This window comes from Halichoerus grypus, chromosome 10 (assembly GCF_964656455.1).
Source record: "Halichoerus grypus chromosome 10, mHalGry1.hap1.1, whole genome shotgun sequence".
Taxonomy (NCBI): Eukaryota; Metazoa; Chordata; class Mammalia; order Carnivora; family Phocidae; genus Halichoerus; species Halichoerus grypus.
The window spans coordinates 29,640,999-29,667,585 of NC_135721.1; the positions used below are offsets into that span (position 1 = coordinate 29,640,999).

Here is a 26,587-nt window from a genome sequence, read left to right on the forward strand (position 1 = left end):
CACTCAGAATTCTGAGACATGAATAGGATTAGTAATTTTGAACATAAACAGGAAAGTAGGTACTCCATCCTGTCTTCCCCCGTAGCTCCAGAGGAGGGCAGAACAGTGGATTCCCAGGCCTGCCCTGTCTTTGAAACTCACTCTTAAGAGTTTAGGAGACAGAGTGGGTGAGTCTTCTGGCCAACTCCATTACCTTCAGACCTTCCATCTCTGGGAAATAAGTCTGTTTCAGTTTCCTTGCTTTGATTTTTCTGGGATCTATATGTTACTAGGAGATGACTCAGGCAGACCACACCCTGATCCTCACTGTCCGGAAGAAAAAGAGGATGGTGAGGTAATTGAGGTATGTGACCACATACCTACAGACAAGATTGAGATATTGTTGTATTTTTTTCTAGGATTATCTTGGTAACACTGATCTTCGATGTTACAAAGTAAATACAATTGTGCTTAGGTTTTCTTTTGGGAGGTATGCACTGGAGAAGAGGACTATCTAAAGAGCCACTGCGAACATTTTCAGATAATCACTTCGACCATCCCTCGCGGTTGGGGAGTATGATGATGTGCATACGGCAGGCAAGGCAATTATTTGTGAGAAAAAGAAGAGATATGCTGGGCTGTTATAAAGGAAATACTTTGAGGGTTTCTAGTTCAGGCTTTGTGCAGGGGGAGTCTCAGTTTGCTTGTCTGTAAAGTGGGGTTAATACCTACCCCACGTGGTTATGAAGATTACAGAAGGGACATCAGAGGAGCCAGGCACCTAGGACAGGGCCTGGTACAGACGTATTCAGTAAACGTCGATTCCCTGTGAGAAAACACTTCATAACCACACAGGGTCTGATGAACTCTCTCTCTCCCCTTTCAATTAATTCCCAGTTACACGGCCCTGGGGATCATAAAAAATGCCTCTTCCCTGTCTCTCCTCTCCAGGACAAGGAAGTGGCCCGCTCCCGTCCCTCCGTTCCGAAGCTTCTGCCTCCCAGGACAGCCCAGCCCCCCGGGGTGCGAAGGTCGAGGGTGGGCGGAGGAGAGCTGCGTCCTCGGCCTGCGCAGCGCAGTGGGGAGGGGACCCGGAGGCGATGGGGAGGCGGGCGCAGTCGACCCAAGGGTGGAGAAGGGGGACGGCGAAGGACGCGCGTTCCCGGGCTCGTGACCGCTGGCGGCCAGAGGAGCCGGCGCGCAGACAGTCTCGGAGATGGCAGGCGGCGGGGACCGGCGCGTCATGGACACTCTCCACCTGCTGCTGCTGGTGGCCGCCCTGCCCCTGGCGGCCCGGGGGGTCAGACACCGAGGCTCGGCGGACTGGATCCAGGAGAAGGTGAGCGGCTGCCGCTGCGTGACTGTACCTGCGCGGCTGGTGCGGCGTGCGGGCACCCGGGGTCGGGAGAGCCCACCTTGGCAGGGTGGGAGGCGCGCAGAGCCGCGCTCGCCGGCCCAGGCAGCCGTGCCCGCAAAGGGCACCCGGAGGAATCGGGGCTCTGCGTCCTCGTCGGGGTGCCTCACTGGCCCCGGGGCTGCTTTGGAGACGCCACGGGAGCAGTGATGTCACCAGCCTCCCCTCGGCTGCGGTCTGATGCGGGTAGCGATAGGCACAGGAAGTGTGTCTAGCCGGCGGCGGCCGAGCGCGGAGGTGGGGGCGCTTCGCCGCGCCGCCGCCCACTCGGGACCCCGGAGGCCGGCGGTCGCGGCGCTTGGCGGCCGCGGGGGTGCCGGGCGCGCCGTGGGTGTGCTCAGCGCTCCCCCACCGCGGCATCCGCGGACGCCCTTGGGACGTTGGAGTTTCCATGCAGTCTCCGGACAGATGTGTGTTACCGTTTGTTTTAGGTTTTTAAGCGCAGCTGCTCTAACTGGAGACCAGCTTCACTTTAAAAAATATATATTTTTTCTTAAAAGAGAATAAATGCAGTTGTCAGAGCGATAGATCTAGTTGTAGGTGGAAATTCATATAAAGAACTTAGGTTGCAAGTTTCCTCTGTGTGAAGTAAATAGGTTCAAAGTTATTTCCTTTTTCTCAGTTTTGAAATCAGGACATTGCTAGGGAATTATGCATACGTTAATGGTATTGGAGTAAAATGGTATGCTTTTAAAAATACTAAGAAAAGCAGTAAAGGGTTGTAAACTTTGACAGTGTTGTGGAACAGATCTTTTAAATGCTTACGGTATGCTTGTATTTCCTCACACGGTGGGAAAACAGGGCACACTGGTGAATGCACCGGCCCTGTCTGGGTCACATGCAGACTTGTACGCAACCACCCGCATGTGTATATGAATAGCCCACTTCAGTTCTCTGTGTTGTTTCCTTTGCTTCACCGTTTAGACGGCACAACGTGCCCCCGCTTACACATGGAGACCACCAGCCACAGGGACCCTGGAGAGGATGTGGGAAGGCAACTCAAGAATAACTGCATTAGAAGAAAAACTTTCCATGGGCGTTCAGTAGGAGTAACGTCCTTTAAGGGACGTTGAGTCCCATACTTAAATCCTTTTCTTCTCCACTTCACCCTGAGTACCTTCCTGGTCAGAAATTGGGAAGGGGGCACTAATAACCAGAATATGGAGCCACACCAAATGTGTCTTTCTGATTCATCTAAATGGGTGAATAAGTAAGATGGGAACTGTTTGAATGAGCTGTTCTTTAGGAATCATTTGTAGGCAAGATGCATTTGTAGGTGGGAGGTGTTGGATTCTGGACACGTTTTGAACTAATGAGAATTTAACTTTGGAGAAAAGTCTTTTAAAGCCTGAATCCCTTTTATATTTATTTTAAGAAGCTTCTAATCACTGTTCTACTAGAAAGCTGGATGCTTTCAAACGCCGTAAGCAAATGAAGCGAATGGCAAAATCAGCCATGACAATTCCCAATTTCTGGTCCCCTCCTCCTGTATTCTGTAGGCCTACATAAAGCCCTGCAGGTGGCTGGTACAGTTTCAGCCTGGGAAGTGAATTGGTCCATACTAAAATACACGCCTTCCTGCTATATACGGCATTTAATTATTTTAGTCATTGAGGTACACTGGTCTGCCAAAAGGTGAGGTTTAGTAAAGAAAACATTGATTCTGAAATCTGTTTTCTTTGCTTTGAACTAAAGGTGTGTCTCTTTCAGTGGCATCTAGAATGTAAAAACTACTTGATGGTTGAGTTCAGAGGACTATGATTTGGTTACTTGAAATCTGCAGACATTTTCCCATAGAAACAATAATGTAAATGGTTAGATTCTCGGGGTGGCCTACGGGCGTGTATTTAGAGGCACATTGGCATCTGAGCACCAGGACTCTTATATATAATCATCTCACTTGAACCTCACAGTGCCCCTGGGGGGAGGGGAGATTCATCCCCAATTTACAGGTGAGGACAGCTGACCACTCCTACACCGGTGAACTGAAGAGCTTTCCTCTGTCTTCTTCCACTCTCTTCTCCAAAGTAAATGAGTCCTGGCTGATGGTGTAGAAAACTGTTCAGTTAGTGAAGGAGGGTGGGACTGGTGGAAAGTTGGGGGGCCAGAGGAAGAGCTTATTTCCCTTTTTCTGGGTTATAGTGGACCCTAAATAGAATTCCAAAATAGTTTGTTTCTGGAAACTTCTCTCCTATTTCCCCCCTTTCCTGATCTCCCTCCTGGAGCTTAAAGGTTATTATTCTGGGGGTTGACCATATTCCCAAACTACTTCTCCGGAATCCTGTCCCAACTTTGATCCTCAACCCTGTTTCTTTGGTACAGATCCATTCTTTTGGTACAACCTTGTCAACTGGCTATTAAAAGGAATCTCATTAAATCAGTCCTCTCTTAGGTGTGAAAGACTGATGACTGTTAGGAAGTTTGCATATTTTTTTTAAAGGAAGCTATTAGTTAAAAAGTATGGCTTCTATTGAAATCTCCCAATTATAAAGTTAGCATGCTTATTTTAGAAAATTAGGAAAATACAGAAAAGTAAAAGAAAACTATTGTCACCCAGAATCCCACATTCAGAGATAATTGCTGTTAACCATTTTGGTATTTTTATTCCTAGTTTCTTTCTCTTTCTCTCTCTCCCTCCTTCCCTCTTTCTTTCTATACATATATATATATATATATATATATCATATTCATATGCACACACATACACATGTGTATGTATGATGTGTATTTTTATTTATGGAAATGGATAACAATTATACCAATCTTGTAGGTTTTTATGAGAATAGAGCTATCCATGTAAAGCATTTAGCACCTTGCTGCCCTATAGTAAATGCTCAATAAAGACTAATTGTTTATTTTTAAAATAACACACACAAATACTTCTTTCATAGTAGAGATTACGCTGCATATATGGTTTTATATTTTATTAAGTCACTTAAAATTATGAGTATCTCCTTGAGCCAGTAAAATTCACTGAAATCATCACTTGATGATTGCAAAATCATTCATATTCTATAATTTATCCTCTTATTGTTGGATATTTAGGTTGTTTCCAAACTTGCTCTGTCATAAAGTTGGGAACCAATGTATTTTAATTGGTAGAATTTTCCTTTATTATAACAAAGGTGAACATCTCAAGTAATATTGGATGTGGAGGGGCAGATTTTTGAACAGAGGAACTGTATACGGGAGGGTTGGCCTCCCCTGGGGGTCCCTCTCTGGGATCATATCTGCACGCTGTTACTGCTGTCTTCAGCACTTCCCATTGTTCTGCTTCTGGAGTTACACATATTCTGAAAGTTTTTAGGGTTCCCCTCTTCCATGGTTTTAAAGTCCTTAACCATTCACTGTTTTACCTGCCATGATTCTTAGGGAAACAGCAATGGAGACTCCAAGGCAAGCACGAGGAGGGCAGTGGTAGGCGGGACATTGATGGGGGGAGAAATACAAAATGTGCCATTTTTGAGCTTCTACCACCTGGCGAGTAAGTACTATGACGTCCTTACAGATCATTAAGCCTTTCCTAGTCACAGTTAGTAAGTCAGGGACCTGGGATTTGACTCTGAATTGTCGGTTCAAAGCCTACAGTGCTTTTCTTTTAGGTAGAGGACTCCTTGCATTGAAAGAAGACAGAACTTTATCTTATTCAGTTCTCAACTTTTCCACAACTGCATTTGTTATGTCGGAGGAATCGGACACACTGGAAGGATTTCTGTAAATGCTGGCTGGGTTGAATCTACCAGTACACACAGGAGTGAATCTGAGTGCTGTCTGGGAGACACTCATATGGGATGAGAACTGGAATTGAAATTGCTGGACTTCTATAATGATCTCCCTTTAATTCAATGGCATGGGACCTCAAATCCCCTTGCAAGTGGGGCCAACTCTACAAATTATGTAATTAAACCCCTCTTTGGCCTGGCACCATGTGATTAGTCTAGAGGAGATGTTTCAGGATATCTGGTTCACACTTCTCTAGCTCAAAGATTCTTGTCACCCAAAGCAGACTTACTGTCCTTTCTGCCTGGCTGAAAAGACAAGGCAGGGGCTGTAATAGAGACTCGTTCCTCTGAGAATGCCTATACCAAAGAAACTTGTCTATGTGCCTTTAAAGTGAAATAAGCCTAGACTAACTTGGGGTTTGCATTTAACACTGGGCTGAACACTGTTTTTGCCTCATTTACTTTCCTCATGTCCAGCCCACACTTTCTTTCCAGGTTTCTCCTCTCACTCCTTCCTCTTATCTCCACATAGATTTTTATATTTACTGGGTTCTGAGAGTGAGGCTCCATGAAAGCTGAATGGGCACCATTTTGGTTGGAAGAGTCCAGTGCTTTTCTGTACAAGGCTTTGATGAAAAAGGAAAGCTTAAATAATTAACGGAGTGTGGTGGTTTCCCCTTCTCTGTCCTTCACTGACTGGGAAACTTTTATTTGTATGGTTTCACGGGAGCATCTTTCCTTCCAGGAGGGCAAGGAGAGGGGGGTTCTTTACTGAATGAAGTTAATTAAATGGTTGAGCCCAGGAGATTGAGGAGTAACACATGTAACTCTGGGTATTGAGAAGCATCAATCAATGGGCCTGTCTGCTGCACTTACCCTTCATTCTTCCACCAAGCAGTTTTTTGGTGCTATTTCTCAACTATATTTCATCTACTGTATCTGTTACAGCTAGCAGTGCTGGAGGGTTATTTATCTTATTCCTGTTTTTTATTAAATCTCTTAAGAACTCTTTCATACATTGCCATAAATTGCCTGTTTAAACATGAGCTTGATTTCCTCCCACCGTGGACATGCAGTGAAGGACCTGGTTCACAGGATCCAGGTAGGCTCTGGGATGGAGTAATGGACACTAAACAGAAAAGGAGTCACTGGTCAGACAGCCTTCCTGACACAACAGGTCTTGGTTGTCACAGAGACGTTAAAGGGGGCAAAGACACCAAAATTGAATCACAGCCCTTTCTAGCCCTTTGCAGCAGGTACTTCTCGTTTCTCCTGTCTTTATAACTGCTTGTACATTTAACTGATTTGATATTTTTAATGCTCATTTTACTTTATTATTATGTAGACAGAGGCTTAGTGAAGACAATTTCAGAGAGACCTTTCATCTGTCAATTCCTTATTTGATGACCACACCCAACATTGACTGAGTACTCAGTATGCCCCGGGGTGCCATGTGGATGCAGGAGGGGACTAGGATATAAAGACAGTCCTTGCCCTCGAAATCAGATGTTAAACAACTCAACACACAGGAAAGTGGTCTCCAAGTCATAACCTGAGTAAGCAGGAGAGTCAGGTGAAAAGGGAGGAAAAAGCCTGCAAGCTGGAAGTCACCGCAGGTGCAAATGCTGTGACAGGGCAGAGTCTCCCACTGCTTTGGGACCGGGAAGGAGGCCAGGGCGACTGAAGCATGGTGAGCTGGGGTGAGTGGCCCTGCCTGGGGGCGGTGAGGCAGTAGGAAAGACCAGACAGGTTCCTGTCGGCCTGCTTAAGTAGTAATTAACCATAGATGTCATCCCACTTCTTGCCTCCAGTTCCTTCTTTGTCCTTTTCACATTTCTGTTGTTTTGTCTGTTAGAGTCAGCTTTCTTCTCAAAGTGCTGTTTGAGAGCTAACTTAAGGACTGAGATCCTGAATGTAGCAAGGAATTTAAAGGCTGCTGCGACAAATTTATGCAGGAAATATATTTAAAAATATATTATCAGTAAACAAAGACAAACCTTAAGAGGTTCAGCACAGCATCCATATTTGGGATTACCTCCAGGGTAGTGAGGCAGAGAGGCAGGGAGACAGAGCAGAAGGGCACGGGACTGGGAATCCACGAAATCCAGATATTTTCATTGACTTACCTGGAGCTCTCCTACCACCTTGGGAAAATCATCTGGTCTCTATGAACCTCAGTTTCCACTGACATAAATCCAGGAGGTTGGACTAGATCATCTCTAAGTCGTCTTTTCAGCTCTAAATTCTATACCTCTTTTGTATTTGATAGAAGGTAACAGAATGACAACTTGTTGAATGTTTACTATGACAGCTTACATCTATTAGCTCACTTAATTATAATTACTCTAGGAAGTAGGTGATATTGCCTCCATTTTACAGATGAGGAAATTGAGCCTTAAGGCGGTTAAGTAACCTCCCAGAGTTACAGCTAGTGAGTGGTGGGGGGCTGAGTTGAGAGTGTGTGTCTGTACCCACAGCCCATGCTCTTTGCATGATCACCCCAGAGAGTAACGTTGAGACATAGCAAAAGGTAGATGAGTGTAAGTCATTGGGCAGTTAGCATTCTTTAATTCCACAGTTTCTCACTAGCCACATGGAGTGAAAATACTTATGTGATTACTGAGATACAGCACCAACACGGGTGCTGGGAAGAGCTGGGAAGTAGACAGGGCTCCTCCAGCTTCTGTTTTGCATTCCAAAGAACTTACTATCCTTATATTACCTTCATCATTCCCCTTAGGGAAGAAATCAGCTGATCATCACGCACTTCCCTGTGGGAAGAGTAACACCTTCCAACACTGAGTGTCTGATAAACATGCAATGAATGAATGATTAATCACAAGAAAATACAGCATGTATAAAGTCATATCCAAAATACAAATTTGGGGCGCCTGGGTGGCTCAGTTGGTTAAGCAACTGCCTTTTGCTCAGGTCATGATCCTGGAGTCCCGGGATTGAGTCCCGCATCGGGCTCCCTGTTCAGCGGGGAGTCTGCTTCTCCCTCTGACCCTCCCCCCTCTCGTGTGCTCTCTCTCTATCTCTCATTCTCTCTCTCAAATAAATAAATAAAATCTTTAAAAAAAACAAAACAAAATACAAATTTGATTTTTATGTTTATTTAGCTCTTTAAGTTAAGGTTAACTCAGCTAATAGGTAAATGTTCCTAAGAGTGTGAGTGTTAATAGAATTTTAAAATAATTTTACTGAAGGTAAAAAGTGTACTATCTAGTGGGTTATAGAATCATCAAACTCTGGCTGCAAGGAATTTCAATGATCATCTAGTTTAGAGCTGTCCAATAAAATTATATGATGAGAAGCATGTATGTAATTTTAGGTTTTCTAGTAGCTACATTAAAAAAGTAAAAAGCAATAGGTGAAATTAATTTTAATAATATGTTTTATGTAACTCAATATATGAAATTTCAATATGTAATCACCATAAAACTTATTAATGGGATATTTTTTCTTTTTTTTTATTATTCAAAGTCTTTGAAATCTAATGTGAATATTACAATTCAACTAGCTACATTTCAAGAGCTTAGTGGTCATATGTGGCTAGTGGCAACCATATTGGACAGTGAAGACGTAGCTCAAATTCCTTTATTAGTTTTTTTGAGGGGAATGAGAAGTTAAGGGACCTACCCAAAGTCATATAACCTATAAACGACAGCCAGACACTCTAAGACAGTGCTTCTTCTAGAATGCCACATTGCCTATTATAAAGCCATTGTGCTAACAAAGTATAATTGTTCCGTTGGCTGCAGTTTTGTAAATGTTGGGTTTTCTTAAGAATGGGAGATCAATAATTGATATTTTAAATCTTAGTTTTACAAAGCACTTGTACTAAAATGATTAAAAGTTACACAGGAAGTGCCAAATACTAATTCTCAGGTTCAACACATTACATTCATTTTTTTTTTTTTTATTTTTAAAGATTTTATTTATTTATTCATGAGAGACAGAGAGAGAGAGAGAGAGAGGCAGAGGGGGGAGAAGCAGGCTCCCAAGGAGCAGGGAGCCCGATGCGGGACTCGATCCCAGGACCCTGAGATCACGACCTGAGCCGAAGGCAGATGCTTAACCATCTGAGCCACCCAGGCGCCCACATTCATTTTGTTTTTAAAATAAGCTGCCAAAACAGTGTAACTTTCTAGATCTGAGGGGCCAGTTTTAGAGTTGAGTAGTTTAATTTGCTTTATGACATAAGAGCTATCTTTTCAGTCTGACATTCAAAGGAAATAGTTCTCTGCTGCAAATGTCTCCGGGTTAAATCTTGACCATTTTATGAAATGATAGCCAGTTAAATGATGTTATTCAATCCTCAGTATTATCACCAACCAGCCATTTTGAACTCATCGTCTCTTCGACAAGTTGCAGAAGGCACCAATATTTCTGAAATGTGGAAAAACGACTTACAACCGTTGCTGATAGAGCGCTATCCCGGATCCCCTGGAAGCTATGCTGCTCGCCAGGTAAGGATGCAGCCCACGAACGTGAAGGTTGTTGAACACTTTGCTTTCACACGAGAGATATGACACATGTCCCAAGTTCTGAGTTGTCTGATACTCAGATCTGTCATCTCATCTTATTATTCACCAAAATAAGCAACCCAGACAACCAAACAACTGAGAGTGAATGCCTGTTCTGAGTGCTACATGTTAATCTAAATCAATTTATGTGTGCAATCTCTGTCGGGGTACAGTAGGAGATAATGTACTAAGTATTCAACTCCTGGTCATTTCTATAACACATCCCTAGGCACCCAACTACCTTTTCTTGGACCCTAACCACCCCCCTAAACAGCCCTAGGAGGTTCTTGCCTGAAAATTCTGTGCCAAGGGTGAGTTACTGTCCTATCAGGGCCTTCATTCCTCGTGGGAAATTGTATTCTCCCTGGAGGGAAAGTTGAGATCAGTGATAAGCTATTTGTACCAGTGTGGTGCTTCTGAAATTTCTGGCTCTAACCCTTGTTAAAAAAAATAGTAAAAAATTTTTTAAAAATTACATTTTATACACACAAACATAAAAATAGATTTAAATGAGGGGCGCCTGGGTGGCTCAGTCGTTAAGCGTCTGCCTTCGGCTCAGGTCATGATCCCAGGGTCCTGGGATCGAGCCCCGCATCAGGCTCCCTGCTCGGCGGGAGGCCTGCTTCTCCCTCTCCCACTCCCCCTGCTTGTGTTCCCTCTCTCGCTGTGTCTCTCTCTGTCAAATTAAAAAAAAAAAAAAAAAAATAGATTTAAATGACACAAAAGTCTCATGAAAAAAAATCGGCACTCTTCCTACCTGTGTTACCTGTGATTGACTCTGATATTGTTAATTCTACTTTACTAGCTGTTTGGTTTTATTTTGTTTTTTAATGCTGGTCACGACCCAGTAAACTGATTTCAAGATCCACTGATTTTTACCATTGCAGTTTGAAAGACGCTGCTATAGAGAGTAAATTAAACCATAGCTGGGCTAGACCTTGAATGTCTCTGCCTCCTTAGTGCCAGTCTGAAGTGATCTGATATCCTACCTAGGAATGTTTTTTTCAAAATAGCCCCATTTCAAGGGGCAGCTCGAGAAAGAATGGGGAGTGACTTGCCCCTCAAATCCTCCTCTGAGAGTACTCCACCTGCCTAATTCTCCAGGCAAAAGACCTTGGCACCCACTTCTGTGCTAGAGTGACACCTGCAAGATCCAGCAACACAGCTGTTGGGCTCATCCTTTTGTGCCCAGTATATGGCTCCTGCCTTTCGTGTCTAGCCTAGATAGCCATTGTTGTTGCTCCATTAGGCTCCTGTCTTCCAAACGGCACCTGTTTCTCCTAAGGAATTAGACAGTGGAGACCCAAAGAGCACCTTAGTTCTTTCTAACCTTTAGGCAGAGCAAGGAATAATAATGATGATGGCTGACTTTCATGGAGCACTGTTTTTTTTTATCAAGCACTTTATGGAGTTCTTTGCATGGATTTTCTCATTCGGTCCTCACACAACAATGCTGTCATGTGGGTACTATTATTATCATAGTGCTACAGATTGAAAAGGCATGAGATTTAGGTATATGAGTTAACTTTTTCAGAGTTATACACATAGTAGTGATGAGACCAGAATTTGGATCCAAGTCTGCTTGACTTCACTATCACTAAAGAGCAGCGGCTAGGAGGAACGAACTCTGGAGTGTGTGTTCACAGTCTCCAGCTTTGGATCTTCTCTTGCCTGAGTTGGAGAGTGAGACACATACCATTCATTTCAGTGATATTCCCTGGGCTTTAGCTCCCGAGCATTTTCTTAAAGGAAGCTCAAGATGCTTATGGGTGCTTTCCAAAATCCTCAGTTCCTCATTAGAAAAAAAAAATTAGGTCTATAGATTCACTCATTCAATTCGACTTTTTTCATTTCCCCATACCATTTGATCAGAAGACTCTATATACCCAGAAACATTTATGAATACTTCAGACCTGAGGGTCCTTGCCTGTGGGCTTTAGAAATCCATAAACTCAACAAATATTGCTATTTGGATATGTATTTAGCTTTCAACAGAATATATAGCATAAATAATACACATAGACACTGTTGTGATTAAAAAATACATTAAATTGACTGAACCCATGACACTTTCCACGCCGTACGGGGTGGAGGCAAATGAGAAGTTTATTGACAGTATTTTGGAATGTGCTGGGACCTGTTTGCTGGGCTGCTTATGCATTTTCTAGCTCATGTGGCAGTAATCTGAACAGGATGGTTATGATAGAAATGTCACTTGAGAGATTCAATTTTGTAATTTTTTGAGAAGAAAATCACCATGAATTTTTAGAGAGCTGTCCCCTAAGCTGTGAAAGATAAAATGTTTCCACTTTAGAAGATGAGGTACATGATATTTAGGTTATGATGAGGGAATTATGCTAATGGATTCAATTTGACCAGGATCAGTACCTGTCACTCAGAACTAAGTTCAAATACGAATGGTGGAAAATCTACTTTTTTTCCTGAGACTTTTTTGAGCACCTGATCAGATGTTTTATCATTTATAGAGTTTCGGGTTTATAACTAGAGAAGACTCTCAAATCTGAAGATACGTGGACTTGGTATAAAGTTGATTATTGTGTTGACCTTTGCAGTTATCAATAAAGATATGCTTTGCTATAGATTCTTTTTCAGAGAATAATATGGGAACAATGTCCCGTAGTCTTTATTTTTTTAAGGGGGGGGGGCAAAGGGAGAGGAAAAAGAGAGAATCCCAAGTAGACTCCACGCTGAGTGCAGAGCCCAGTGCGGGGGCTCGATCTCACAACCCTGAGCCGAAATCAAGAGTCGGATACTTAACCAACTGAGCCACCCAGGCGCCCTCCATAGTCTCCATTTTTATTGCCCCTGATCAATGAGCCTAAAGATACCTATTGGATTTTTAGAATATATATTTTTAGGAGAGATTTTATTTGTAAACTAAATAGTTTGAGTGAAATTTTGGGGTATTTCAGTGACTTATCTCTGAGCTGGGAATAAAAAATGGTTTAAAAATCAGGATGATAAAATCTCACTAAGGAGCAAGCCAGAAACTTTGCCTAAAAGAGGCAAGCTAGAAACCTCAGGGCTAAAACCCCCTATAGATGAACAGTACATCTGAGAAGCTGAAGCTGGGCTTCTTTAGCTGAAAGTATGGATATCCCTGGGTTAAGGATCTTGGGTGGAGAGTGTTCAGCGTGGAGCCAGAGAGACTTATATGTGTACCGTCCAAGAAGGAATAGGTACCCTGAAGTCCCGGTGGCAGAATTCAGCATCCTGACAGTGATCTGTTTGTAGACTTTGTGCAAATACTGTAGAATCTGCTTCCTCCAAACAAACAAACCTGTTTTACTACTATCATTGTTTCTTGGAACTTGGAAATGAGAATTTAAATGAAATTAAATTAGACCCAGAATCATTCACTAATGTTAACCTAAAATTCCCAGGCCTGCCCCCCATGCTGAAAGTAGAGTGTCCTATTTATATCTATCTTTCTCTCTTTTCCTCTCTCACTCTCTGTCTCTCTCCTTGTCTCTACCTTTATCTTTGTATCCTTTTTGGCTCTATGCAATGTTTGTCTATCTCTGTCTGCATCTCTCTCTGTCTGTATCTATCCATCTCTATCTCTCTTCATCTTTCTTTTTCTCCTTTCTCCACTCCAAAAAATAAATCAGTAATAATCCAAAATACAATCTATGTCTTAAACTACATTTTGCACTCTTGGTGGGCCTGAGTTCTTGCTACCTGGCTTCAGGAAGCACTCCCTGCTTCGGGCATTCTAGAGAGCAGAACAGTAATTTTGGGAGCCTACTCTAGAGAATTGCAGTGGGAACTTGCAGATTAAGGCTGAAAGCCAAAAGCACAGCAAGGGATATTGGTGACCTAATTAGAGTATGGAGCCAATTCGATTGTTTATAAAGAAATTCGTTGCTAAGATAATTAAATATTTTTACTGCATAAAAAAGTTTGCTTCAGGGAGAACTCTTCCTGGGGCATTTGCTGATGCTTTTGTGGATTTTAGTGTCAACATAAGGTATCAGAAATTATGTCCACAACCTGTTTAGGAGTTGAGAAATGAGTTTGTGTGTGAGACCTTAGCTGAACAAAGCTAACAGATATATATATATTTTAAATCTCAATTCATTTTTGTAAGCATACAGGCTGCTATTGGTTTTGGAGTAGTTCAGCATCTGGATACCAGATGTTCTGGAGTATATGCCTTTTTTTTTTTTTTTAAGATGACCCTTTTTATGGAAAAAAATTTCTTTTCCTTGAAGTCTAGGAATAACTATTTTCATATTCTGTGGAAAGCTTATCTGAGGTGCACAGTGATTTCTCTCTATTCAAACTACCAATGTTTAATATCATCTAATTTTATGTATTCCCACTGAGACTAACTTATTAGTTATAATCAGCCCATATTTAGTGATAGCTTACTGTGAGCAAAGCCCAGTATTAAGAATTGTGGATGAAAACAAAGTGAATGAGATGTGAACGATGATTTCAAAAAGGTTAGAAACATTTCCTTTTTATTACTTAAAAAAAGAACTTGTAAACTTGAAATCAAAAAGGTAAGGGACTCCGCCAAAGTCCACCACACTAAATAAAGCAGGGAGTGAGAATCAGGGGACTGTTTGTTTATTTGGCTTTTGCAGCGTTGAGTGGAGAATCACTGTCCTCTCTCTGGTTTAGTTATTTTCCTGGAAGCTTCCTGCCACAGTTTTTCCAAAGCCTTTGCCTTTGTGTCATGTCACGTTAGTTAGGACAGGCCACACAAGAGTTGGCTACGCTGGAAAATCTTGTAATTCCTTGGAGGGAGGGAGCCCCCCAAAAAACAAAAAAAAAAATGACAAAACCCTTCCATTCTTTTCCAGTTATTATGAGTTATTTGTTTATCACCTCAAAGTCCATCCCTACTGGATGTTAATTGTGGAACAAATTGCCAGTTCTGGAGATGGTTAGTTTTTCATTTGATGTTTTAAACCAATCCTTTCAGGCAAACTTACAAAGATGTATGCAATACTTCAACATAAAATAAAATAAATGAAACCTACTGAGAAAAATAAGGTGAAGGGAAAATGGAGGTGGGAAGGGACAAGGGAACAGCAGTGAGCTCACCATAGCTCCTCACACCACACATTCTAGACTCTTCAGGTAGACACTGCCAGACTCAGAAGCAGTGTTTCTTTTCCATCTGCAACCTATCAGCTACCATTTGCTGTTCTTGCCCTCAAAGAGCTGAGGGTAGGAGTTGAGACCTATAGGATCTTAGTATATCTGACTTCTCAAAATGCCTTCTTAGCCTCCTGAAATATTGCAAATGGACTTTAATACGTACTGAATTCTACTGACATGTAGAAATGACCCTGCTTTATTGTTAAATGAGAATAGCGAGGGGCAGAATAATGTGTAATGTAGGTTCTATTCCTATAAAAGCATGTACCCCTTCGCCAATTACATGTTTGTGTGCTAGTATATGTTCATATAAACAATAAGAATAGTGTGGAAAGATATACATCAGACTAATGGGGCGCCTGGGTGGCTCAGTTGGTTAAGCGTCTGCCTTCAGCTCAGGTCATGGTCTCATGGTCTCAGGGTCCTGGGATTGAGCCCCGATGTCAGGCTCCCTTCTCAGTGGGGAGCCTGCTTCTCCCTCTCCCTCTGCCCCTCCTCACTCTCTTTCTCTCTCTCTCAAATAAACAAATAAAGTCTTAAAAAAAGAGAAAGATACACATCAGACTATTAACATTGGTTAATACTAACAATTGATTGGGATTGCTTTGCAGGGTGACGATTAGGGGAAAGGGAGAGGGATAACTTTTCCTTTAATCATCCTTGCTATTAATTCTGTAACCACGTATTGTGCTTTTAACTTGAAAGGCATCACATAAGATTAAAAAATATATATATTTATATAGTTAACCAATGGAAACTGTCCAGATCTGAAATTTTGGTTTTTCTTTTGATCAGCACATCATGCAGAGAATTCAGAGACTTCAAGCTGACTGGGTCTTGGAAGTAGACACCTTCTTGAGCCAGACACCCTACGGGTACCGGTCTTTCTCAAATATCATCAGCACCCTCAATCCCAGTGCTAAGCGACACCTGGTCCTCGCCTGTCACTACGACTCCAAGTATTTTCACCCTTGGGACAACCAGGTGTTTGTGGGAGCCACTGATTCAGCCGTGCCATGCGCAATGATGCTGGAACTTGCCCGTGCCTTAGACAAGCAACTCCTTTCCTTGGAGGTATTTGTTTCCTCCTCATAGATTCTTGGGATAAAAGACATTAGAAGAACTCAGAGTGAATTCTAGAATTCTTGGGGGGCAGTAAGAAGGCCATTTAGAAATGTAGACTTTCAGGACATTTTGTGCTAATTTGTTGCAAAACGATGTGAGGTTGAATGAATATTAATTGGAAGATTACACTATGACACACGGAAGTGAATTTATTCACTGGCACTTGATTGCTTAATTTGGCATACATATTAAATGAAATGCCACATTTCTTTGCCATAAATGAAGCAGGTGGACGTTTGGTACAGGTGTATATATGAGAAGTATGTTTTTTTCTTCTTGTTTCTGTAGCCGTGAAACATCACAACCTTCTAATCTGAGAGATGTGGCTCTTGAGTTGGGGGAGGGGGCCGCTGTAAAGTGGTGCTGAGAGTGGGTAATTCAGACATATCAAGATGAAAAGCATGGAGCAGAAATGCATTATTGTTATTATCTGTGAATCTCGGCTCAATTTTATGTAGCATAGTAGAGCTTTTGTTATGTTCTCAGTTCAAAATACTTCTGGGACTCTCAGATGTTATTTCAGTCCCTGTTCTTAAGGGTATATTGGAAAAAAGTGCTAAGCTAGATGAAGACATTTTGTTCAGATATCACCCATAACCAAGTAAACACAACAAAGCAAAAACAAAAATCTTGGTTCGCAGGCAACAAATACCTCTTTTTCCCCCTCAGAGCTTTATGAAGGGGCCAGCCTTTGCTACAATGGGGGTAAAGAAGTAAAAGGTTTATCTTGTAATGGAAGTAATAGAGATATCGGATCTATTTTTGCTGGATATGCTGAACTTGAAGAAAGCAAGAATTGTTTGTAACCTCTCCGCATCCTTTTCACCATTTTTTGTTTTGTTTTGTTTCTTGAACCTTCTATAATGTCTTCGTCTCATTCTCTGCTCTGCTTTCAACTAGTACCTTTCCCCAGCAATTGGGTGAGAGAGTTCAGAAGCTGATATAAAAGTTTAATTTTTCCTGTTTGCATTCTAGGGCAAGGACTTTAAGTGACAGGCATGGTCTGTACGGTGGGTGTGTTTTCTCTGGGTGAGCTCCTTTGCCTTTTTCTATGTAGTTCATACCTGCTTTTAGTGACTAGAAACAGAAAGGGCTGAATGAGTTGTTGGTTGGACATCCCCGTTTTAAAAAATACACATGCATTCTCTTAATTATCCTTTCTCATAGAAGTAGCAGTGATGTGGACAATTAAAAAAAAAGGACTAGTTTTAATTGAAATGTGAAGAGTACCAGATTCATTTTTCCAGTCGTATTTTAACTAAACTTGTATTAAGGAGTTGTTTTAGTTCTTCAGCTGTCATGGATTGGGTAGGTGGTAGTGGAATGTGACGTGGGAGAGGACAGGAGAATAGACTGGATTATGGCTCCAACTCTGTGCAACCTTCCAGTGGTAAGATTACAGTTAGACATTCCCATCTTTTGCCTTCCCAGTGTAGCAGGTTCTAGGTTCTCATTCCTTGACTCTGGACTTGGTTGTTTGATTGTCTTGGCCAATGGGATGCTAGTAGATGTGACAAAAACAGAGACTGGAGATGAGCTTGTGTAATGGGGCTTGATCTCTCGTGTCTTTGCCATAAGGGCATGCCCTGGTTGGCCTGCTGATCCCCTGGGGAGGATAAGACATGTGGAGCAGAGCCAACCTTAATGATGGCATGGTGAGGCAGAGCTCCTCCAACCAAACCCAGTCTAGATCAGTTGTCCCCCAGCTGATCTACAGACCCAGGAGGACACATGAGTGCTGCTTTAAGCCCCTGAGTTTGGGGTGGGTTTTTATACCTTATTATTGTGGCATTAGCCTTGGATGGGGAAAGACCACAGATAATTCACCTACTTGTTGACCCTGGCAACTAGACATTTATCACAGTACCATGAAGGACTGAAAGACCTTCACAAATCAGGCTACACAGATTTTCCCAGCTCCAAGACTGTGTTACCAGAAATCGAGGGCCACAGTTATTTTCCTGCTAATCCTGAACAAAACAAAAAGAGCAGGGTGCCTCATGGGACTCAGGATCATTGTCTACACAGTCTACTCTGGTCTTAATGATTGGAACAGCAAGTAAACCATTGTACTGACCACTGGAGTCACTCAGCTGTTGAAATTTCAATGAGGCACCTGAACATTTAAGCCTACAAAGTATGAAAGCTACCTGCTTTTGCTTCTGCCCTGGGCATAAGTGGAACGTCTCTGGTCCCAGGCAATTTATTCTGCTCTGGTATTTCATTATTATGCTCTTTGGTTTGGAGCTAGAACTTTGGAACCAGTCAAGGCCCTTTAAACAACTGGAAACTTAGCGTGTCTCCATTGAAGTATGTACCTTACACCTTTTGCCGATGAGAAAATCTGTTTACTTACTTAGTAGTTATTAAAACCTGAATACGTATGTATTGTACAGACAAATACATCCTGTGCTTAATGCTGTCAGGAGTTATGGAGAGACTCAGAGTGTAGTAAATTATCCTTTTCTTGTCGTCTAATTAAGGAGCAATATTAAAACAATTGCAATGATTAACATACAAAGATAACTTAGTTTTCGGATGATAAAGACATCTTTTTCCATCTTAGGAAATCACCCTAAAACAATCAGGAAAATTCCATCTTTGAAGAAACTAGGGAACATGTGTTAATGGGAACCACAATATGAAGACAGAAGGTAAATGGAGAAATGGCAAATGACATATTCGAGTAGAGAGAAGTCATTCCCCAGAGTGAGGAGGAAATGGAAAAGTCAGTGGTCCCCTGACAAAATCCTGGAGTGGCTCAGGAATTGGTGGAGAAAGTGAGGGAAGTAGAAGTGAGGCTGGGGCGGGGGGCAGCATTTGTAAGTCTGCACAAAGAGCACTGGGATATGTAGAAAAATACCAACTGGGCACCCGATTGCCCTGCAGTGAAGCCAACCAATCTGTGTCTCTAATCAGTGTTTTAGTACATTATTCTTTATTTTTTTAAAGATTTATTTATTTATTTTTAGAGAGTGGTGGGGAGAGGGGCAGAGGTAGAAAATCTCAAGCACACTCCCTGCTGAGCACAGAGCCCAACATGGGGCTCAATCCCACGACCTTGAGATCATGACCTGAGCTGAAATCAAGAGTTGGATGCCCAACCAACTGAACCACCCAGGCGCCCCTGGTACGTTACTCTTTAATATGAATGAACACAGAGGACGACCAGACATTTGAGGAGAGTCTCCAGCATGAAAGAAAGGGAGTAAAACAGTATGAATTGAAAAATGAATTCAAAGGAAATAAAGCACAAGGAGCAGGAGATAACTTAAGGGACACTGTTTTAAATATCCTTAGAGATTAAAAAAATAAAAAAATAAATATCCTTAGAGAGGTAAGACGAGACATGATATCCATAACAGATTAGGGAGATCTCAGATTCAGTTCAGTCTGATGGGAGCATATCCCCAGTACTGTGCTGAGGTGGAGAGAGTGAATAGTTGTATATTTTTCTCCAGGCAGGTCTGCTGCATACAGGCATAAAGTAGGCAGAAAGTTGGTCTAAAGGTTATATTTTTGCCATGTGAGCTTGACCAAGGCAGAGAGAGGCCAGGGAGTTGAGGATGTATGCAAAGGAGTGGTTAGAATGATTGTGGAATTTAAGCTGAATATGGAGTGAAGGACTTCATGGGGTTGAAGGACTGTGAACAGGTGAAGGATTCAATAGATCAGGGATTCCAGTGGGGCTGAAGGACTGTGGAGGGTAGGGTACCAGAAGGACTCATGTGAAAGGAGAGGCGACAGTGAAAAGTATAAAATCAAATGGGAATCCTAGTAGCCCTTCGAAGTTCTGCTCAAATATTGACTCATAATATCTTCCTTGATACCCCAAGGATTTGACCTCTCATTCTTTTTTTTTTTAATTTAGCTTTGCACAGTGGCAGTATCGTAGCCAATGAGGTTTATCTGAGGTGCAATTATTGCTAATTGAAAATTTTTTTTTAAATTTTATTTTATTATTTTAGTCATCATACATTACATCATTAGTTTTTGATGTAGTGTTCCATGATTCATTGTTTGCATATAACACCCAGTGCTCCATGCAATACATGCCCTCCTTAATACCCATCACCAGGCTAACCCATCCCCCTCCCCCCCTCCCCTGTAGAACCCTCAGTTTGTTTCTCAGGGTCCATAGTCTCTCATGGTTCGTCTCCCCCTCCGATTTCCCCCCCTTCATTTTTCCCTTCCTACTATCTTCTTCTTCTTTTTTTTAACATATAATGTATTATTTGTTTCAGATTGACCTCTCATTCTATCCAATTCCCAGAAAAGTTTTATGTTGCATCTGTGACCCTTGGCACACTTTGTCCTGTTCACATATTTGTTTTATCTTTCCTGACCCAACTGACGTGTAGACTCCTTCAAAGGAGAGGCTGTAATTATTATTCGTTGAGTCCCTGTTGCATTCCTAAGGCAGATCCTTGAACCTAGATTCAGTGAAAAAATTACAGACTCAAATAAAGTGGGAAGCAAGGAAGATTTGCAGTTGTTTCAGGTTGTGTTCCCCGGGACGCACACTGACGTGGAGTTTAGCATTTAGGTCCTTTCTGAGGGAGTAGCCCTGGTTTAACAGCTGCAGCAAGGAGGGGAGAGAAATGGGATTAGGCAGAGGGAGAAGTCAATCCGCCATGCAGGTTCAACAATAGGCTCAGCCAACCCTGGGGAGCTCTGGAGGTGGAATGGTCCTATAGAGCCTGTGGGACCTGCTTAGATCAGTCATTGGATATAGGACACCCCCAGGGCTGAGGCAGTCCCTAAAAGAACTAACAGCTGAAGACCTGAAGACAGCTCTCCTGGTGACAGGGGCGACACACCCTTCTGGAAGGAAACTGGGTGTGTATCACCTTGTCCACAATGACAGTTTCACAGTTTCAAATTTCTCTAAGGAATTAGAAAACATATAAAACTTCTGTATTCAGAGAGAGTGGGGAAAAGTGAAATTTACATGGGTGAAGACTGTGGGAAATGGGATGATTTTTGGAGGTGAAGTGGTACAAAATCCATTTTGGCAATTTTCACCTGCTTTGGTATCTTCCTTTTCTTCGTGGCCTATCTGTCTTTTTGCCGGGTTAATAGGAAACCATGCTGTTTTTTTAAACCCTCACAGTGTTTTTGCTATCTTTTTACGATTCTTTTTTACCAGAATATTCCAGACTCCAAGCCAGATCTCTCACTGCAGCTAATTTTCTTTGATGGGGAAGAGGCTTTACTTCATTGGTCTCTTCGTGATTCTCTGTATGGGTCTCGGCACTTAGCTCCCAAGATGGCATCGACCCCGCACCCACCTGGAGCGAAAGACACCAACCAACTGCACGGCATGGTGAGTCTGGGGAATTCTCATGGTGCTGCAGTTGCAGGCTCTGCCTCAAAGGAAACCAAAGCTAGCGCCAATTAAAGACCTAAAAATGCCAAGGCATTCTTGGAGCAGAGTGTTTATTATAGAACATTCCTTGGCAAGCATTGGGCTTTTGAGGAATCCCAGAACTAAAAGGAATGAATGTGGGTTAGAAGTTATGTTTGACTGAGCATAATTAAAATAATGTAAAAAAATCAGATTAAGAAAACATCAGATTCAGTTCGGTCCAATGGGAGCACATTCCCTAGTTCTGTATAGAGATGGTGAGAGCAAATCCCTTCTTTGAGGCCTCTATAAAGCCTGAGGAGGCTGGGGTCTTGGGAACTGGAGTGTGAGTGAGACATGGTATAGGGGATGGGAGTGAAGAACTTCCTTGGTGTCCTCAAAGTGTTATAATGACTCTGAGTGTGTATGTGACATTGTGTCGGATGTGTTTTGGTCTAACATTGTTGCCATAGGGATGGAAACATTTCTGATGCTGCCTTAAAATCCTGCTCTTATTATCAAGTACTGGGTGCAACACATGGTTCCATTTTAATTCGCATTTCTGGGCTCACACTCCATCCCTAGTCCCTCACCTCACCTTTGAATTCTCTCCCTACTCTGTTTCTTTTCCCATATTTGACCTTCACGCAGTCTTACATCCTCACTAACCCCAGCTTGGAACCTCATGCTACCCTTGAGACTTCATTCATCCCTGTGCCTTCATCCATCCCTACCCTCACCCTACCTGTGAACTGAAAGCCTATTCCTAACCCCCTCCACGCATCCCTTTCCTTTGCCAGATCACTGACCTTTACCCTGTGAGTCCAGATGGCCACACTATATGTCCTCTGTGGCCCTAACACATCATGCCGGCATTCTCTCCACCTTGTTGTCTTTTGGCAGCTCATTGGCCAAGGAGTATGGTTGGCTCCTCATTCAGTCCTTTGGCCCAAGTGGCTAAGTCAAGAAATGTTTCCTTTATGCTGCTTTGAGGAATAAATAATTACTACCCAAGTGCTTTCCTGTAGGGACCTGTAACATTTATAGACTATGGAGAAAAGGACTAATTAGAATGGAATAGAGAGGCTTGTAATCCCATCTGAAAATAAAAAGTAAATGTATTCTTTTTTGATCTATAAAATATTATCTAAATGTCCTCTTTCTAATTTATCCTTAGTGATATCCTTTTGGGGTTACACACACAAAAAATCTACACTTTGCCATTTGTCCACATTGCATAAGCAAGATTTTTTTAAAGTTCTTCAAAATATCTCCCTCTTCTACTCCGCCTGCTTGTGTTCCCTCTCTCACTGTGTTTCTCTCTGTCAAATAAATAAATAAAATCTTTAAAAAAAAAGGGGGGCACCTGGATGGTTCAGTCGTTAGGCGACCTAATGACTCAGGTCATGATCCCAGGGTCCTGGGATTGAGCCCCGCATCAGGCTCCCTGCTCAGTGGGAAAGCCTGCTTCTCCCTCTCCCACTCCCCCTGCTTGTGTTCCCTCTCTCACTGTGTCTCTCTCTGTCAAATAAATAAATAAAATCTTTAAAAAAAAAAGTTCTTCAAAATAATCAGCTTACAGTGTTATTAAACCTTTTGTTCATTTATAGAGCTCCCTGGATTATTCTTAATTGTTAAAATGTGGTTAGTTTTGACTGTTTTTTTCCATTGATGAATGTGAAATATATTTTGGTGATAGGGATTAAACAATTTTTTTTCTCTCTTAGGATTTATTGGTCTTATTGGATTTAATTGGAGCTCCCAACCCAACATTTCTCAATTTTTTCCCCAAATCTGCCAGATGGTTTGATAGACTTGAAGCAATTGGTAAGCACCACTGAAGAGTCAACTTAGTTCCTTCCTATGGACAAACACTACATTTTAAAATTTAAAATTTATAACAAAAAAAAAAAAAAGAAAAAAAGAAAATTCAAAATCTATGACTTAAATATATGATTTGAAAATATACTTTGCTGGCTTTTTTTCTTGCTTTACTGATTAGTTTATTGTTCCTATTTATCTTTTTCAGTAGGCCCACTTTATTTCCCTGCAGGAGACTGCATTTGGAACTGGAAACATACAAGGCTACATTTAATATTTGCATATCCCTAGCAATGGTTTGAAAATATTTTCTCAGAGTCCTGGGTGCAGTGTATGGAATGCATGTCTAGGGAAAACTCCACTCAGAAAAGCATGCTGGCTATTGATGACTGTTATGATCCTTATGATACCAAAAGGCATTCTTTAATTTTTCATTCTTTTTTTATCCCTGTCTTTGTCATCTTCTATTTCCTACCTTGTTCAGACATGATTTTCCTTTAAATCTATAACCATCTCAATTTTCTAAGGAAGTAAGAGATCGGAATGTAAGAGAAAGCCAGGATCCTTCAAAAGTCATTTAAGGGACAGTGTGGTGTCAGTTAAATGACAGTAGACTAGTCTGGACCAGGTCAAGCCAGGCCAGGCAAAGAAACAAAATATCTATGGCTCAAGAGAGAGAGATGTGGTGTTTGGAGAAGGAAAGGGGAAACGACTTCTTTCCTTCATACTTGCACTACTCCTTCCTACCTCGTAACACACACACACACACACACACACACACACACACACACAAACACACAGAGCCAATTGGCATCAGGGGGAGATGAAAATGAGATAGATCTTTAATGAGAAATGATAAAATCCAGGCCAGAAGATCTGCTTTTGAGGCAAGAAACTTCAGGCTAGGAATTCCTTAGTAGTTACATATACTTCCTGGAGTGGGAAAGAATTGTATTTTTTCTAAGCAGCGGGGAAAAACACTACCCTCTCAATTCATACTTTTGCCATGAGTTCAGAATTTGCCAATATCCAAATCTAGAATATTATAAGAGAAACTTTTACCTGAGTCTCAGGCAAACCTCTGTCCCTCCCCCCCCCCCTTTTCCTGTGGTTTTCTCATTCTCCATCTCTCCATTGTCCTATTCACTATCTACCTCTAAGGAGGTCCTTATGTGTAAAGCTAGAGCCCATGTGTGGTTCTTCTCTCCATGTATGTACCCAAGTTCAGCCCAGATGCTTATTGTCAGGGGTGTAGTTGGGCTCATGGCTGCATATTGTTTAAAAAGTGATGGCCACATGTGCTGAGATTTCAGATTCCTTCTGCATTCTGAGCATTGTTCAGATAAGAATTGATAATCATCTACTGTCTAATTGTCATCTGCAGAACACGAACTCCACAGATTAGGTTTGCTCGAGGATCACTCTTCGGAGAGGTGGTATTTCCAGAATTATGGTTATGGAGGTGTGATTCAGGATGACCATATTCCATTTTTAAGAAGAGGTAATGTGTGTGTATGTGCGGGCACACATGCATTTTTTACTTACTGTATTTTGTGTATTTGCAACAATCTAGAAGGGTGAGGAGCCATTACATTTAATTACTCGATAGATTAAATCATCCACTAATCATCTCATGACTTCTATTTTTTCATGAAAGTCATTCCAAATCCTTAAGCCCCCACCCCCATTCCAGCATATTCATAAAATCTCATATTTTACTGACCTTGCCTTCTTATTCATAGAGTAAGATTATAGTCTTACATTTTGTGTAACTCTGGTGTTTTTTGATTAATAGGGAAGCAATACCCTTGATGTCAATGGTGGAAGTCTAAATCAACTCAAGGGCTCTTGTAGTAGCCTCCCAATTGGTCTCTAGCTTTTGCTGTTGCTTCCCTATTCTTTACATAGAAGCTAGAGTTATCTTTTAAAAATGTAAATCAAATTATGTTTCTTCCGGAGGCCTGGGTGGCTCAGTCCATTAAGCATCTGCCTTTGGCTCAGGTCATGATCCCAGGGTCCTTGGATTGAGTCCCACATCGGGCTCCCTGCTCAGTGGGAATCCTGCTTTTTCCTCTGCCTGCCTCTCCCCCTGCTGTGCTTTCTCTCTCTCTTTCCCTTCCTCCCTCTCTGACAAATAAAGAAATAAAATCTTTAAAAAAATTACGTTTCTTCCCTGTTTTAAAGCTCTGGTGGCTTGCCATCATGTTGAATAAGACCCAAAGTCTTTACCATGACCTACAAATGCCTCCTTTTTCTGACTCTGTTCCTCACCAACATCTCCTCCTGCCTTTCTCTCTAATTACTGCTCTGATCCAGCTACATTGTCCTCCTGCTGTTCCTCAAGCAGGCCAAGCATACTCCTACCCCAGGACCTTTGCACTTACTAATCCTGCTGCCTGGCATGCTCATCCCCAGATCTTTGCCCAGCCTGCTTTCTCCTTTGTTGCATGTCTCTAACTAAATGTGAGATTCTCAAAGAGGCCTTCCCTGACTTTAAATACATCTTTCTTGGTCCAGCTGTCTGCCCCTCATTCTCTATTCCCCTGCCTTGTTTTATTATTCTTTAGAACGCTTATCATTCTCTAAAATTACTTTTATATTTGTTTACTTGTTTCTTTCTTTACTGGAATGTAAGCTCTGTATGAGTAGGGCTTTGCCTTTTCACTGATGAAATCTCAACATCTCAAATAGCAACCGTTACGTAGTAGGCACTTTATAATTATTTACTGAATTAATAGACATTTGTTTAATGAATGAGTGGTTTTGGAGTAAAAGGGTAAGATACAAGGAAGTACATAGAAAATGCTGAATTATCAGCTGTCTTTATATGGTACCAAGCTCCCACTCAGACTTGTGCTTGAAGAACGATACTTTCTACTTTACTCTGTGGAAACATGCACTTAATTACCAGTTGGTTCTTTCTTATTAGGTGTTCCAGTTTTGCATCTGATCCCATTTCCTTTCCCTGAAGTCTGGCACACCATGGATGACAACGAAGAAAATTTGGATGAAACAGCCATTAACAATCTAAACAAAATCCTACAAGTCTTTGTGTTAGAGTACCTTCATTTGTAATATTCTGTCTTAGTTTATGGTAATTGTATCTAGTTTCACATTCAGACGTCAAGGCACAACTTAAAATAATCTCACTCCAGACAAATGTCATGTGGAACTTCCATCCTATAGATTCATTCTATAGGTGTCTTTGAATATGTGATCAATAAATCCCTAGATTTACATCATGTCCTAAATTGCTCATTAATTTTCATCTAGAGATGAAGAAAGAAAAATGTTAGGAAAGCAGAAAATAAATATCTTTAGATAAGAAACTATGAAACTAAATCAGATTCATAGATACAGTGTCATGGTCTTCCAAATAGTACTTAGATATGATGGCGATGTGCAATAGTAGCCTTGGTTTTATGTTTTTTTTTTTTTTTTTACTTGAGAATCTCTCACTTATAATACAAAACAGAGATGAAGTTTGAGGACCTTCAGATTTCTTTGAGAAATCTTT

General features: G+C 41.7%; 1 protein-coding gene and 1 pseudogene across 2 annotated transcripts; both read left to right on the forward strand.

Moving 5' to 3' along the window:
• The first annotated feature begins 1,080 nt into the window (after nt 1-1,080).
• QPCT (glutaminyl-peptide cyclotransferase) lies at nt 1,081-26,312 on the forward strand. Of its 2 annotated transcripts, XM_036070396.2 has the most exons (7): nt 1,084-1,318; nt 9,441-9,587; nt 15,573-15,851; nt 21,052-21,228; nt 22,977-23,076; nt 24,455-24,571; nt 26,000-26,312. In XM_036070396.2, the coding sequence occupies exons 1-7, from the start codon at nt 1,196-1,198 to the stop codon at nt 26,143-26,145; spliced, it is 1,089 nt and encodes a 362-aa protein (XP_035926289.1). In that variant the 5' UTR covers nt 1,084-1,195; the 3' UTR covers nt 26,146-26,312. The 2 variants fall into 2 exon arrangements, with proteins under 2 accessions (XP_077912321.1, XP_035926289.1); XM_078056195.1 differs by lacking the exon at nt 24,455-24,571 and having other exon boundaries at nt 1,081-1,318.
• On the forward strand, nt 19,772-19,854 carry LOC118521710 (U4 spliceosomal RNA; annotated as a pseudogene).
• Nucleotides 26,313-26,587: the final 275 nt, after the last annotated feature.